Source organism: Thalassophryne amazonica, chromosome 23 (genome assembly GCF_902500255.1).
Source record: "Thalassophryne amazonica chromosome 23, fThaAma1.1, whole genome shotgun sequence".
NCBI classification, from domain to species: domain Eukaryota; kingdom Metazoa; phylum Chordata; class Actinopteri; order Batrachoidiformes; family Batrachoididae; genus Thalassophryne; species Thalassophryne amazonica.
This window is the reverse complement of record NC_047125.1, coordinates 14,851,586-14,868,076: the sequence shown is the minus strand read 5'-3', so window position 1 is coordinate 14,868,076 and position 16,491 is coordinate 14,851,586. Positions and strand designations below refer to the sequence as shown.

The following is a 16,491-nucleotide window of genomic DNA, read 5'->3' as shown; positions in this document are numbered from 1 at the left end:
GTTTGACTCTGACATCTCAAGCCATCAACTATGGATCTAGATGGGTTGCGTAAGAAAAAGTGTTCCTTCTGATGCCAGATTGTTCCCTTTATCCATCAGATAAAGCATTATAATTAGATCCTTTGGAAAGGCAACAGGTCTTGTGTCAAAAAAAGCGGCAAGAACTGATCGAATGCAAAGTCAACACTGAGAAAATTCTCAACCTAGGAGAAGGCTGTCAGATCTTTGACATTTTCTGGCACTTTTTTCCCCTTAATATTTCACTAACCAGATCTAATCACAATCACATTTTCCCTCTGGGGAAAGGAAATGTGTTTTTGTGTAGGAGTTGTGGCTCTAAATGCTTTAGATTCCTTTTACATTGGGAATCCAACAATTAAACCCTATATTGTCGCCGTACATCACTCCAGTAAGGTTTTGTCCTCTCTACACTTTAACAGCTTACCCTGTGTTGGGGATGCTTTGAATTAATTCCTCTCTACACTTTTGAAACGAGTTCTTTGTAACTACAGCCTAAATTGGGCCACCTCCCTAAGCAACTGGCTGGTTTCTCTCACACCGTGAGTATTTTTACCTCATCCAAGTAGATCCTTGTGCCTGTCAGCCTAACCTTACCAACTGAGATGTTTCTTGGGTTAGCTGGTTTCACTTTAACCCGACCCCATCTTAAATGAATGTCTGGCTTCTATAATAACTTTCTAGTACTGTACATGGTGCTGTGGTAGTTCTGGTGGACACATCATGCATGTATTCCCTTATTGGCCTCAACCAACCCACCTTGATGTCCTCATAATCTCCACAGTAAATGCTAACGGTGAATTTATGCATCCCGCCTTAATGGCCAGTTCCACTTGTTACCAATCTGTTGTGAAATCTGCAGTTCTAAAGCAAATCTGGGCTGCTGGGATATTATCCCCAATCACCGTATACTGAGTCAAATAATTAGAGAGCATGTGATCAGCACAGTTATCCCCGAATGTGATTTGGTCCAGATGTGCTGCAGATTCAATTCAGGAGGACTTCATCATGAAGTTGTAGTCCAAGCATGAGAATGAGACATTCTGAAGAATCCTGAAAGTCTGCCTTATTTTGGCAAGCAGCATACGCTTGAATGAAGTCAGGAATACTTCATCTAGATTGCCCTAAAAATAAAATTCAGAATCCTGGAAAATCCTGAATGCTTGCCCAAGATGTACTGAACGCATTCCAATGAGCACCCGCTTACAAAGATGGATTCTTCATCTCATGAGCGACTGTATATCACCAATTTTAAAGTCAACTTGAGCCAGTATTTCCCTTATAACTATAAAATTATTATTTGCAACAGACTTATCCCAACTTATCTCCTCAGATATCTCCAAACATTTAATGAGAAAGGTAGAAAATGACTAATTTTTTACCAGACGTTGGGGGAAATTACTGCTGGAAAGGAACGAAGGTAACCCTCTGCATGAAATGGTAGTTTTCAACCAACGTTTAGGAGTAGGCATTCCAGTAATAGGTTTGCCCTTGTTGCTGCATTGAGCAGAAAACCTTTTGACAGCAGGTACCGTCACAATGTCACATCATATTCCACCTATTGGTAGCATTTATTTATATATTTATTTATGTACCTCTGTTTGAACCAACCAAAAGGATCTCGGGAAAGTATAATTAAGAATTCTCTGCAAATGTGTCAGTCAGTGCGAGTCTCAACCAGGGGGCACCATTGGACACTTGTAGGTCCTTTAATGAGTGACTCATAACTTGGACTTCGTCAGAACCATAATCTCAGTTTTCCCAAGCACCAATGCTTACTCATGTATCCACATTACAAAAGGTTTGCTACAGTTATACATTTGGAGAGCCAAGGAACTCAAGAAGCCTTAATATCTTTCAGACATGAGCTTACCAACTACATGAACTGGACATGAGCAAATGGCAGTATCATGATATGAACTGTATCAATATTAAGACAACTTACCAGTCCCTCAGCCTGAGAAAGAACCTGCTCTTCATCCTGAATAAGCGCCACTTTCGACCAGACTTCATCCACTGTTATACTGTTGTGTTACATAAGAACAGATGGGGATAAGAAGTCACGTAATACAATGAATAAAGATGTCTCGATCAAGTTCTCAAACACAAGAACAATAAATTGCTGTGAAATAAAAACACCCATGTACCACGTTGAATTCTTGGTCACCACTGGCAGACTGTGAACAGCCCCTAGTGGTCTTTGAGTATTGGTCAAATATCGCATTTTAAATTAGTATTGTATTCGAACTTCAAAGTGTTTCTCGAATGGTTTTAGTCCAATAGACAGGGGCATATATGTATTATTTTCCATTATTAACTAAACTCATATGTCAATCCAAAAATCTGAATTTGATTTGCCTGTTGAGGTTGTAAACAGACCCATTGTTTTTGGATATTTGTTGAGTTCGGTGTTCTGCGAGATTGTTTTTTCTTTGTTTTTTGGTTAAGTGGTCCTTAGTATGAAAACATTTGAAAAACACTGGTTTAGGAGGTTAATTAAGTCAGGAAGCAAAGTATGTTGATAACAAGGGGTGTGTGAAAGGGAGGGGAAAATTCCAAATTAAACCTGTATCTTTTACTTACCAAGAAACACATAAGTCTTGGAAACATATAAATCAGAAACATTTAGCACCAATTCATCAGCCAGATTGTAGCATAAGCTGTTCAATGGTGTTTGTGAGGCACAAAGCATTTAAAAAAAATTCTGAAAGCATCTTGAATTTTTAATTTCACACACAGGTCAAGTCACAATTTTTTTAATCTCTAAAATAAGACCTGATTAACTTACATTAAAAGAGCATCAATTCCCAGCTCAAACGTGTTGTCTATCAAATCCAGTAAGTCCCATTTTCTAGGTTTTATTAATATTAGATCACCAGTTTCAGAATCATGAGTGATAAATTATTTTTGAACATCAGATTATGTGAAACTTGGCTAAAGCACAATGTACACTTGGCTGTTGTCTTTGAAACCTGTCCATTTTAATACACAAAGAGTAATGTTGCTTTGAATATGATATGAATGAATGAATTTATGAATGAATGAATTTATTTGGCACACACACATACTTAACAAATAAATCTTGTAAACAAACTTAACAAAAAAAATTTTACCATTTGCTATATACACTACATGTATGTACACTCATAACAACAAATACCAAAAAAGAAAAAAAAAGCAGCGCCAATATAGATTAATCAGCTAACTAAAATATCTCAACACAACAGAACAAACCATAGTCAATCAATCAATCAACTTTTTTCTTATATAGCGCCAAATCACAACAAACAGTTGCCCCAAGACGCTCCATATTGCAAGGCAAGGCCATACAATAACCATGAAAAACCCCAACGGTCAAAACGACCCCCTATGAGCAAGCACTTGGCCACAGTGGGAAGGAAAAACTCCCTTTTAACAGGAAGAAACCTCCAGCAGAACCAGGCTCAGGGAGGGGCAGTCTTCTGCTGAGACTGGTTGGGGCTGAGGGAAAGAACCAGGAAGAAGACATGCCGAGAAGGGGGGCAGAGATCGATCACTAATGATTAAATGCAGAGTGATGCATACGGAGCAAAAAAAGAAAGAAACAGTGCATCATGGGAACCCTCCACAGTCTACGTCTAAAGCAACATAACCAAGGGATGGTCCAGGGTCACCCGATCCAGCCCTAACTATAAGCCTTAGCGAAAAGGAAAGTTTTAAGCCTAATCTTAAAAGTAGAGAGGGTATCTGTCTCCCTGATCTGAATTGGGAGCTGGTTCCACAGGAGAGGAGCCTGAAAGCTGAAGGCTCTGCCTCCCATTCTACTCTTACAAACCCTAGGAACCACAAGTAAGCCCGCAGTCTGAGAGCGAAGCGCTCTAATGGGGTAATATGGTACTACGAGGTCCCTAAGATAAGATGGGACCTGATTATTCAAAACCTTATAAGTAAGAAGAAGAATTTTAAATTCTATTCTAGAATTAACAGGAAGCCAATGAAGAGAGGCCAACACGGGTGAGATATGCTCTCTCCTGCTAGTCCCCGTCAGTACTCTAGCTGCAGCATTCTGAACCAACTGAAGGCTTTTTAGGGAACTTTTAGGACAACCTGATAATAATGAATTACAATAGTCCAGCCTAGAGGAAATAAATGCATGAATTAGTTTTTCAGCATCACTCTGAGACAAGACCTTTCTGATTTTAGAAATATTGCGTAAATGCAAAAAGGCAGTCCTACATATTTGTTTAATATGCGCTTTGAATGACATATCCTGATCAAAAATAACTCCAAGATTTCTCACAGTATTACTAGAGATCAGGGAAATGCCATCCAGAGTAACGATCTGGTTAGACACCATGCTTCTAAGATTTGTGGGGCCAAGTACAATAACTTCAGTTTTATCTGAGTTTAAAAGCAGGAAATTAGAGGTCATCCATGTCTTTATGTCTGTAAGACAATCCTGCAGTTTAGCTAATTGGTGTGAATCCTCTGGCTTCATGGATAGATAAAGCTGGGTATCATCTGCGTAACAATGAAAATTTAAGCAATACCGTCTAATAATACTGCCCAAGGGAAGCATGTATAAAGTGAATAAAATTGGTCCTAGCACAGAACCTTGTGGAACTCCATAATTAACTTTAGTCTGTGAAGAAGATTCCCCATTTACATGAACAAACTGTAATCTATTAGACAAATATGATTCAAACCACCGCAGCGCAGTGCCTTTAATACCTATGACATGCTCTAATCTCTGTAATAAAATTTTATGGTCAACAGTATCAAAAGCAGCACTGAGGTCCAACAGAACAAGCACAGAGATAAGTCCACTGTCCGAAGCCATAAGAAGATAATTTGTAACCTTCACTAATGCTGTTTCTGTACTATGATGAATTCTAAAACCTGACTGAAACTCTTCAAATAGACCATTCCTCTGCAGGTGATCAGTTAGCTGTTTTACAATGTTACAATGCTACAGTTAGCTGATAGTACAATGCACTATCAAAACAAAGTAATTATACTGTTTTTATAAAGTCTATAAGATAAGAAGGAGTAACTTCTATGAAAAAAAATCTGACTTTAGCTAAAATTTTGATGCTTAATTTGACTTATTTGAATATGTAGGTCTCTGCATACCCTTTGCTATTACTCATTACATCAGTTCCTCAGACATGCCTGAATTTAGTATTAGAACTGCCTGAGGTTATAGGTTCACTTTCCAAATGGTTACTTGGTGGACATGCTCACCAATATCCTGAACACAGCATTCTCCAGTCTGCTGGATTTGACTGTATGACTTATTTTTAGACGACATCCAAGAGTAACACTGAGCTGAATAATAACTGAACACTTACATAATGGGAAGAGTAAATTTAGGAATTTGAAGCCTTGCACAACCTTACTGGTTAAGAAAAGCTTGTGATATTATGATCTAAATAGCAAAACTAAAAATCCAAAAGTCCTTTTCCATATAGCAGGAAAACTTATCCCAGGGTAATAATTCACAACTGTTTACCTCCCCCTAAAAATAAAATATAAAACTTTCACATTTCCGGTCAGGTAGTAACAGAAGGTGAAAGATATAATTACACTTAAAATGTACAAAATACACAAATTAAAATCCCTGGTAAAAAAAAAAAAAAAAAAAAATCCTGTCAACTTTTTTCTTACATCCTCACTAGCAATAATGCATAATGTTTTTATGTAGACATTTTGACATTAAATACACTTTAGATGAAGATCATAAATCAACACAACTGACCTTGTGTACTTTAATATACTGTCAAATATATAAACAGATTTTTATTCGTCTAACCAAACAGACAAAATAGACCAAAGCCTGAGGTTTGTAAATAAGTTTAACATTAGATTAAAAAAACACAACAAAAACTTTAATATTCTTCAAATAATTAATGTTTCCATAAAGTTCCTTTTCAACCACAGCATATTAAGGCTACATTATGGGAAAAGATTAAAAATGGAGTGGGAGAGAGAAATACCGTGAGGGAGAAAAAAATCTTAAAATTTGTGAATTTAGCATATTCCCAGAGATTCATATTTGTGTATTTCAAGTGACGCATGAGAATTACGATAACAATATTAATATTCAGACATGTTCAAAGATCATTTGGTGTGATCAGGCTGATTTTGAAACTAATATTTAATCTAGCACCTTGAAATTACTGATGTATTGATGTTGTACAAATAATGTGATCTGAGAGTCTGGATGCATAAAATTCCACTTGATTGTCAGTCATGGGGTATGTGATTTTATTGATGTGAGAGAACTCAAAACAACTCCAGCATCAAACACAGGGATGGAAAACAAAAGAAGATACTCACAAAAAGTACTGTCAGTCAAAAAATATATAAAAACTCATAAAGAAAACTACTACCAAGAAGTGAAAACCAAGCTGTTATGATGATGAGACAGAGAGGAGACCAGTGAAAATGAAGTGGCATGGAGAAAATCTGTGTAGGCTGAATGAGGTACAGGTGTGAACAGCTACTACTTCCAATTAGGGAAATGAGCAGGAGAGACGAGGTGTGTTAAGGTGCCAGATATGAAGCTGCAGGAGAAATGAGCGTGACAAACTAAGAGCCAAGGCAGAGCTGTGAAAGATACTATTTCATTTTTAAACACCTGACACTGATGCTGGTCATCAGCAACATTTACTGTTTGGAAGTTTAGGCGCCATGTCCATCAAGCTTTTTTTTTTTTTGGCAGAAATGTACTGAGAGGGCACTGAGAAGGACTTCACCCCAGAATTTTAATGTAAAAATAAAAGTCCTGTTCATGGGATTTATTTCTATGACAACAACAAATAGCTATACCAAAAATAGAGAGATCCACACCACCACAGCGCTCCCATGCAAAAAAGCTTTATTAATAAAGACGTGACGTTTGCCCAAAATGTCACGTCTTTATTAATAAAGCTTTTTTCTTGATCCAGCACGCCCTTTATGTGTTTTGGATGTGCATGTCTTCTCTGCATCAACAATAAATAGCTAAACATGAGTACAGTGATAAAAAGCACTCACCCTCAACAGGAACAAAGTCTGGCAAATATGCTACCGCAGATAAAGTTTTATGTTCATTCATTCATTCATTCATTCATTCATTCATTCATTTTCTGCAACTTATCCAGATCTGGGTCACAGTGGCAGTAGACCAAGCAGCTCATCTCAGACTTCCCTATCCTCAGCCAAGTCCACCAACTGTTCTGGGAGAACTCACGACATTCCCAAGACACCTTGGAAATATTATATATATATATATATATATATATATATATATATATATATATATATATATATATATATATTTTGAGAGAGAGAGAGAGAGATGTAATGTCCTGGGTTTTCCCTGATTCTATCTCCTGGTAAGACATGCCTGGAAGACCTCCCCAGGGAGATGAGCAGAGAACATCCTCACCAGCTGCCCAAACCACCTCAGCTGGCTTTCGATGCAAAGAAGTAGTGGCTCTACTCAGAGTCCCAACCTGGCTAATTGAGCTTGTCTCCTTTCTGCCACTTTATGTACAACCTTGTTCTTTTGGTTCCCACCCAAAGTTCATGAACACAGGTGAAGATAGAAGTGTAAATCTATTGGTAAATCAAGAATCTCGCCTCACTGGAAACAGGTCTCATGAAAGGTTAAGAATGTGGCCAACAGTTCTCCTGCGTTGGTCATATACAGACCGGACTGCATATTGCAACAGCTCTGGAACCCAAAACACCCCCAGCACCTGCAACAGGTCACCTTAGGGAATCCAGTTGTAGGCCATTTCCAAAACACAAAACACATGCAGACTGGTTGGGGATACTCCCAAGATCCCTTCAATATCTAAGCATGTGAGGGTAAAGCATTGTCCTACCATTCCACAACCATGGAGGAACCAGATTTGCTCCTCATGAATCTGAGGTTCGAATATTAGTCTGAGTCTCCTTTCATGCACCCTGGCATAGTCCTTCCCAGCAAGGCTGAGCAGAGTAATTCCTCTATAACTGAAACAGACTCCGTTGTTAACTTTTTTTTTTAAAGATGGGAACCACCACCCCAGTTTGTCAATCTAGAGACTGTTCAAGATGTCCATGCAACATTGTAGAGACATGTCAGCCCAACAACATTCAGAGACTTTTGTCTCTAGAATGAGATATTTTGTGTGACATATCAGCTGACTGTAGAGACAGACAACAAAAACAAGATGCTTCTTCCATTTTCTTGGTTATTAGAGAGGAGGGTTTTGCCTCATGTGATTGGTTGCCTGAAAATGTGCAGTAGATTGGTTGCCTGAAAAAAGTGCAGTAGTGATCACACCAGGGTCTTTCTGAAAAATTCAGATTTTCAACTTAAAGAGCTCTGGGCGAACAATAAAGATGTGAAAGTGGGAAATGGAAACATATAATAGAAGATAAAAAATGGGGGGGGGGGGGGTTGAGTGGAAAATAAAAATGACATACTTTAACACACCATCTATCAATTCAAAATACAGTAACACATCAGAACTATGTTGGAGGGGTTGTGGATTAGTCGGGGACTATACACACATATTTTGTGATTGTCCAAAGCTACTGAATGTTTGGAAGGATATTCAAAAGGAGATTAAACACATTTTTGGTGATCAGTTTTACTTTGGATCAGGCACTTTACATCTTAGGTATAATTGCTGATTGCATCAGTGATGGAAATTTGATTTATTTGTGGAGAATTCTGCTTTTAATGGCAAAGAAAACAATAACTGTGTCCTGGATGAAGCTGGAAGCTCCTAGTATAAGGGCCAGGATAAAGGAGGAAAGCCAGTGCAAGATTACAACTGCAAACAGATAGGTTTGCTGATATATGGGCACCAGTGATACCAGACATCTAATCACCTTTGATTACATCCACCAAGGATGTAATAAAATCATTGGCATATATTTATTTGTCTGGCTGTTTGCAGGATTGCATCAAAACTACTGCATTGATTTTGATAACATTTTCACCACAGCTGTTCGGGCATGAAGACTCCATTAAATGTTGGAGGTGATCCAGATCTGGATTCTGGATCAAGATTTCACTTTATATAGGATTTGAAAAATTACTTCAAAACTACTTCACAGATTCTCATCAAATTTGCACCACACATAGATATTAGGGCATGGAAGACTCCACTGAATTTTGGAGGTGATCCGGATCCAGATTCTGGATCAAGACTTCACTTTATAAAAGATTTGAAGGATTACTTCAAAACTACTTCACAGCTTCTCACCAAATTTGCACCACAGATAGACATTAGGGCATGGAAGACTCCATTAAATTTTGTAGGTGATCCAGATCTGGATTAAGACTTCACTTTATATAGGATTTGAAGGATTACTTCAAAACCACTTCACAGCTTCTCACCAAATTTGCACCACAGACAGACAATAGGGCATGGAAGACTCCATTAAATTTTGGAGGTGATCCAGATCTGGATTAAGACTTCACTTTATATAGGATTTGAAGGATTACTTCAAAACTACTTCACGGATTCTCATCAAATTTGCACCACAAATAGACATTAGGGCATGGAAGACTCCCCTGAATTTTGGAGGTGGTGGACGTCTGAAATTGCGGGTGGCTCTTTTTTTGTGCCATTTTTTATCCTCCTCCTTGGTTGTATCATCTTAAGTATTATTTCAGCTTGTATTTGTTTTGGTATTTGCGTCTATATTAAGGTATTTATTTATTTTAGTCATTTATTTTTTGACATATGCATCTCCTCTGTTGTTCTTGTTATTGTGTGTTAAATTGAAAATGAATAAATGTTTAAAAAAAAACGTGATCTGGGTGGCTACACAAAAAAAATAAGGCAGAACACTCAGAAAAAAGACGAGTGCAATTTTCTCCAGGCAGCTGCATCGGCTCCGTCCTCATTTGGAGCAACTGCAAAAAAGATGCTCGTGCATTTTTGAATATTATTTGTGGTAGTAGCAGCAGGCAGCAGCAACAGGAGCCTACATTATTTGTCAATACGGTCGGCCCATATTTATTTGGTCAAGTACACAATTTTGTAATTTTGCCTCTGTAACACCACCAGAATGGAGATGAAATGAAACAAAGACTAAAAGCAGAGATTAAACCTTGGTGCCATTTTAGTATTACTTCTCCCCCACCGCCCCCATTCTCATTCTCCACAGGGGATGACATGAAAACTGATATGACAAAGACAAACACTGTCTGCATACATATGTTGGGTGTTTCCTCTGAGTAGTAACAGGTTTTCAGGACTGTTCATACAGTCGTCTGTATTAACAGTTCTGTTTCAGAAAGAATCAAACAAAGTTCAAAACCTGCATGAATCTTTATTGCATTTTTTTTTTAAAGAACTCTAACGTAAAAATGTGACATATTCATAAATGAGGACAATTACTGATGTATGAGCTGGAGTGTAGCTACAATAAATAGATATTTCCCCATCTTGGATGCAGCATTAATGGTCTTGTCTGATAGATAAGGAATGAAATACGGCACTTCAGGAGCAAAAGCACTATTCCAGCTTTGTCATCTTTACATAGCACCGCTTATCCTCAAACACTTGGATCCATTTACCCTGATTGTGTCTTTCTTCCAGAGGTTCCACAGAAACGAACACTACTGAACTGAGATAATGACTGCATGGCCAGGATCAATCCCGGGAGTCCATCAAAAGTGGAAGCGCAGGCAAACAGACAAAGCGAATAGCTTGTTCCACGACAAAGAATCAATACACAAGGTAAGTGCTGGGAAAAACAATCAGCTTGTATACTGTGAGGGTGCACAACAGCGGCTTGGGCAGTGGGGCTTGAAGAAAACTGCCTTTTTTTTTTTTCGCGGTAACAGAGAGCATTTACACACCACGCATATACGTTTTGGCGTGATTGCTTCGCATTGTATCTCAGGACTACAACGAAATACGCTCATAATCGTTTGGAATTAAAGTCGCTGACAAGTTGACAACCACATATACATAAAGAAATCCTTTCAGAAAGGAGAGATAAAAAAAAGCACAACCTGTTCATGGGCCTTTGGGAGGCTCCATCATGGTTCATTTCCTGAAGCAGTTGGCAGACTATTTATAGGCCAACATACTGGTACCAGTTAATCCTACACTGAGCTGCCAACTGCCTGCCAGCTGGCACTGTAGGTTGTATTTGTGTGTGACGCTTCCAATAGTGCTGAAATAAGAAGCTGATTAATCAATTACTTGTTTGAGGGGGTAAAATGCTGATTTCAACTCGAGCTTTGGAATGTTGTTTTTTTTAAACAATATTGCCTGATTGCCTGAGGACTGAATAATCACTAAATCAAAAAAACTAATGACAATAATTACCAGTGAAGTGATTCACAATTGCATTCAGGTTGAATATTTTAACTGACTTGAATTAGTTATGCCTCCCCACGTGCTGAGGCTTGCACGTTTCTTTGACCCTGAAAGCTATACCGGTGGAGAACTCTAACCTCTGGCAAGTTTCAAACATACTAGGAGAGTTGCAGGTGAGAATTCTGATGAATAACATCAGCTGGACCTCCACACATGGGACAAACAACTTCATTGTGTCACAAGTTGTCACAAAAACCAGCATCAGAGAAACTGCTATTGGTGGTGACAAGGATGACGCATGGAGGACAGCCAAATCATCTCCAATGGTTGACTGCTTGAACTTGAAGACTTTATAACAGGCAGGCAAGCTTGCCCAGGTGGTAAAGGAGGTTGACAACTAAAACGTAGATATCCTAACAGCCGGATAGCATTGCCATGTGTCCAATGGGCAAGAAATGGGAAAAGAAAATTAGCGTCAGGACGCACCATAGTCAGGCAGACCAGATGATCAGCACACAGAATGAGTTGCCCTGATTTTGAACAGTAAAATAGAGAAGTCATGGATTGACTAAGATTTCTCACGGCCAGGTTCTTGCAAAAATACACCAAACAGAGAGTAATAGTGAGCGATGTGCCAATCAAAGACGCAGAGAAGGCAGACAAAGACGACTTTTATGAACAGTTATTCAAAAACAAAAGCAGTGCTGGTGCATGACAAGCTTGTGGAGGTTGGCGAACGGAACTAGTAGGTACTGTTTCAGCAAAAAACATAAGGAATGATGTGGACATCACCTGATGGAAATACCACGAGTCAGAGAAACTACATTCTCATTAATAGAAAGTGGAGAAGCTCCCTACAGAATGTCAGAACCTACAGAGTGGCCGATGTTACCAGTGACCACAAACTGTGTGGGAGTGGTCTCAATGAAGATACGCAAGTCAAACAAAGGGGACAGATTAGAGGTCAGTAGATCAATTGAAGTAAGGCCCCATATCCATATACCCCTTTTTATTTGTTTATTTTCTGAGTGTGGGATTTGTTTTTATGACAATAATAAATAATTATAATGCATGGCCATAAGAAGTACTCGCCCTCAGCAAGAACCAAGCATCTGTCCAATCTGTGATCACAGCAAAAAAATAAAATGTGCAACATGCATTTCTCTAGTGGCAGCCATAGAAGCCTGAAATTTATTCAGGGTTGTCTGGGTGACTTGATGGCTTTCCTCACTATGCTATTTCTTGCATGGTGGCCAAGCTTCCAAGTTTCACGAAGGGGCCATCAGTCTATTGCATGTCCACATACAGTAGTGTTCAGAATAATAGTAGTGCTATGTGACTAAAAAGATTAATCCAGGTTTTGAGTATATTTCTTATTGTTACATGGGAAACAAAGTACCAGTAGATTCAATAGATTCTCACAAATCCAACAAGACCAAGCATTCATGATATGCACACTCTTAAGGCTATGAAATCGGGCTATTAGTAAAAAAGTAGAAAAGGGGATGTTCACAATAATAGTAGCATCTGCTGTTGACGCTACAAACTAAAAACTATTATGTTCAAACTGCTTTTTTAGCAATCCTGTGAATCACTAAACTAGTATTTAGTTGTATAACCACCATTTTTCATGATTTCTTCACATCTGCGAGGCATTAATTTTGTTGGTTTGGAACCAGGATTTTGCGCGTTTACTAGTGTGCTTGGGGTCATTGTCTTGTTGAAACACCAATTTCAAGGGCATGTCCTCTTCAGCATAAGGCAACATGACCTCTTCAAGTATTTTGACATATCCAAACTGATCCATGATACCTGGTATGCAATATATAGGCCCAACACCATAGTAGGAGAAACATGCCCATATCATGATGCTTGCACCACCATGCTTCACTGTCTTCACTGAGAACTGTGACTTGAATTCAGAGTTTGGACCCAAAAAGAACAATTTTACTCTCATCAGTCCACAAAATATTCCTCCATTTCTTTTTAGGCCAGTTGATGTGTTCTTTGGCAAATTGTAACCTCTTCTCTATATGTCTTTTATTTAACAGAGGGGCTTTGAGGGGGATTCTTGCAAATAAATTAGCTTCACACAGGCGTCTTCTGTTACAGCACTTACAGGTAACTCCAGACTGTCTTTGATCATCCTGGAGCTGATCAATGGGTGAGCCTTTGCCATTCTGGTTATTCTTCTATCCATTTTGATAGTTGTTTTCCGTTTTCTTCCACGCCTCTGTTTTTTTTTTTTTTTGTCCATTTTAAAGCATTGGAGATCACTCTAGATGAACAGCCTATAATTTTTTTGCACCTGTGTATAAGTTTTCCCCTCTCCAACCAACTTTTAATCAAACTACACTGTTCTTCTGAACAATGTCTTGAACGTCCCATTTTCCTCAGGCTTTCAAAGAGAAAAGCATGTTCAACAGGTGCTGACTTCATCCTTAAATCAGGGACACCTGATTCACACCTGTTTGTTCCACAAAACTGACTGACTCACTGACTGAATGCCACACTACTATTATTGTGAACACCCCGTTTTTTTACTTTTTTTTACTAATAGCCCAATTTCATAGCTTTAAGAGTGTGCATATTATGAATGCTTGGTCTTGTTGGATTTGTGAGAATCTACTGAATCTACTGGTACCTTGTTTCCGATGTAACAATAAGAAATATACTCAAAACCTGGATTAATCTTTTTAGTCACATAGCACTACTATTATTCTGAACACTAATGTACACACAGACAAACATACTCTCACTCATACCTATGGTCACTTTAAAGTTTCCAATCCACCTAACCTACATGTCTTTGGAAGTGGAATAAAGCCAGAGCACCTGCAGGGAACCCAAGCATCATGAGGATAGCATGCAAGCTCCACAAAGAAAGAACCTGGTGAGAAGCGATCCCAGGATTTTCTCACTGTGAGGCAACAGTGCAAACTACTCAGCCACTGTGCTGCTACCTGCTTGCATTTCTTGATGCACATGAACTCCATGACATAGTCAGTGACTTGGAAATATTCATGCATCCATACCTTGACTTGTCTACAGATAACTGGCTGTAAAAGTGATGATCTACTTGTGTTACACTAAAGGGTGACATTACTTATGCAGATCAACATTTTGACTTTTCTATTTGGCTTCATAAATGTTACATTTGGGAAGCATGTTGGCTTAGTGGTTAACACTGTTGCCTCACAGCGAGAAGGTCCCAGAGTACTTTCTGCGTGGAGTTTGCACATCCTCCACATGTTTGCATGGGTGCTCCGGCTTCCTCCCACTTCTAAAGACATACCGTTTTGGTAAACTGGTGACTCTAAATTGACCGTAAGTGTGAGTGAGTGTGTGAATATGTTTGTCTGTCTAGATCTGTTGGTCCTGCAATAGACTGGTGGCTTGCGCAGGGTGTACCCTACCTCTCACCTTGTGACCACCTGGATAGGTTCCAGTCCCAGCGAGAGAAAGAGCGACAGATACACAGATAGAGAATGACCCTCCTCCTATTACTTTATTCAGATGAGTATCAATGTCTATCCAAAAGGCAGTCGACTCACTAAATCTGACCGTGACTCAAACACACTGGCTGTAAACAAATAAGCACCACTTGCAGATATTAAGCGCACTTGTGATGGAGGGGATGGATGGAGATGAGGACAGGGAGGGAGTGGTGGGAGTGAGTAATGGGGGTTGGAGGGGGGGCACTGAATAATGGGAGTGACAGGCTCAGGAATTCGTAAGTGGGCATGGTGGTTACTGGAAAAATCGCTGCACAAGCACTTCGTGCAGTCATATGTTTTATCGCTCTTTGTGTTTACCATGCCCAGCCTCGTTTCCCTTCCAGGAGAATATGCCCAGCTTGCTTCAGTGTTTTATTTTTTTCTCTCTCTCTCCAGCAGGCAGAATTGACAGTAGGATGAAGGGTACATTCTCATTTAATATCGTGTTCGTTTTTCTGCAAGTCACGCACAGATAGCCCATTGAATCAGCTCGATGGATTTCTCTTACAGCATGTGCTCACACAGCAGTGAGTTGGTCAAACTTTCATGGCCGGGCAGCACGGTGGAAAATTGTTTAGGGCGGGGCGGGGTGGGGGGGTGGATGAGACTTTCAGATTAAACAATGCACTGACTGGATGAGTTTTTGAAGTTTGCTGAATAAGAAATCATTCACAGTGTTGTAGTTTCATGAAATGAGATGTAAAAGCTTTCGACTAAGATTGATGACAGTACACGAGACGCTACAGTGGAACTAATGAGCATTGAACGTATACATATTGATGTGAATTACTTTAGGTACAGTGCGGTTCAACTAGGCAATAGCAAAAATATGTTTGTCATTGTGATCCAGTCTTAAAGATTTTCCATTCACCTCCCATCTATCATTTTATTTTTCCTTCCAATTCGAAGTATTCCTTGTTTTTTAAGCACTTACAAGACCTTCTGGTGAATGAATACAACAGTACTCTGCTGTCGAGTACTGCCTTGGATCCCCAACTGTTACCTGTGACCAGTGCTGCCAGTTACTTTGAAAAAGTAATCCAATTACTGATTACTGCTTGAAAAAGTAACTTAATTACTTTACTGATTACTCAATTTTAAAAGTAAATTAGATGACCAGTTACTTTATTAGTTACTTTGAGCAGCATCACTGCACTTTGACAGACAACTGTTTTTCAACTCTGAGCTGAGCTGCACAGTGGACACGGCTCTGTGCAGCAGCTCGCTGAAAGTGGGCAGTTCAGACCTCCACCTGCATCTTGTCGGGACACTTGTTTTAAAGCTGTGATTGAACCACAATACAAAAATAATAGTCATGCACAGTGACTCGGAAAAGTAACTTTAATCTGAATACTGATTTGGAAAGATTAACGCGTTAGATTACTTGCTACTGAAAAAAGCGGTCAGATGAGAGTCACGCGTTACCGGCATCATTGCCCATGACCTTACTAAAGAAGTTCATCCTTGACTTTAGCTTGTCAGCTTCAGGAGTTAATGGGAAGTAAGAGTCCAGTCAACTGTGACCCCAAGGTATTTGGAAAACTTCTTGTTCTACACTGGCTTACCTGAGAGGGACACTTGGAGTTTAGCATTGGTGAGAACATTACCAAGATAAAAAGGAGTAAGTGTTGTCTTCTTGGGGTTGGGGCAGAGTCTCCAGAAGGTGAACTACTCCT

The 16,491-nt window shown here is 39.2% G+C and overlaps 1 protein-coding gene across 1 annotated transcript in view; it reads right to left on the bottom strand.

Moving 5' to 3' along the window:
* Nucleotides 1-16,491, bottom strand: part of LOC117505150 (glucosidase 2 subunit beta-like) — a 248,340-nt gene that overhangs the window by 186,264 nt on the left and 45,585 nt on the right. The window contains exon 8 of the mRNA XM_034164700.1: nt 1,964-2,042. Coding sequence (XP_034020591.1) covers nt 1,964-2,042 — 79 coding nt within the window. The remainder of the gene's footprint in view (nt 1-1,963; nt 2,043-16,491) is intronic.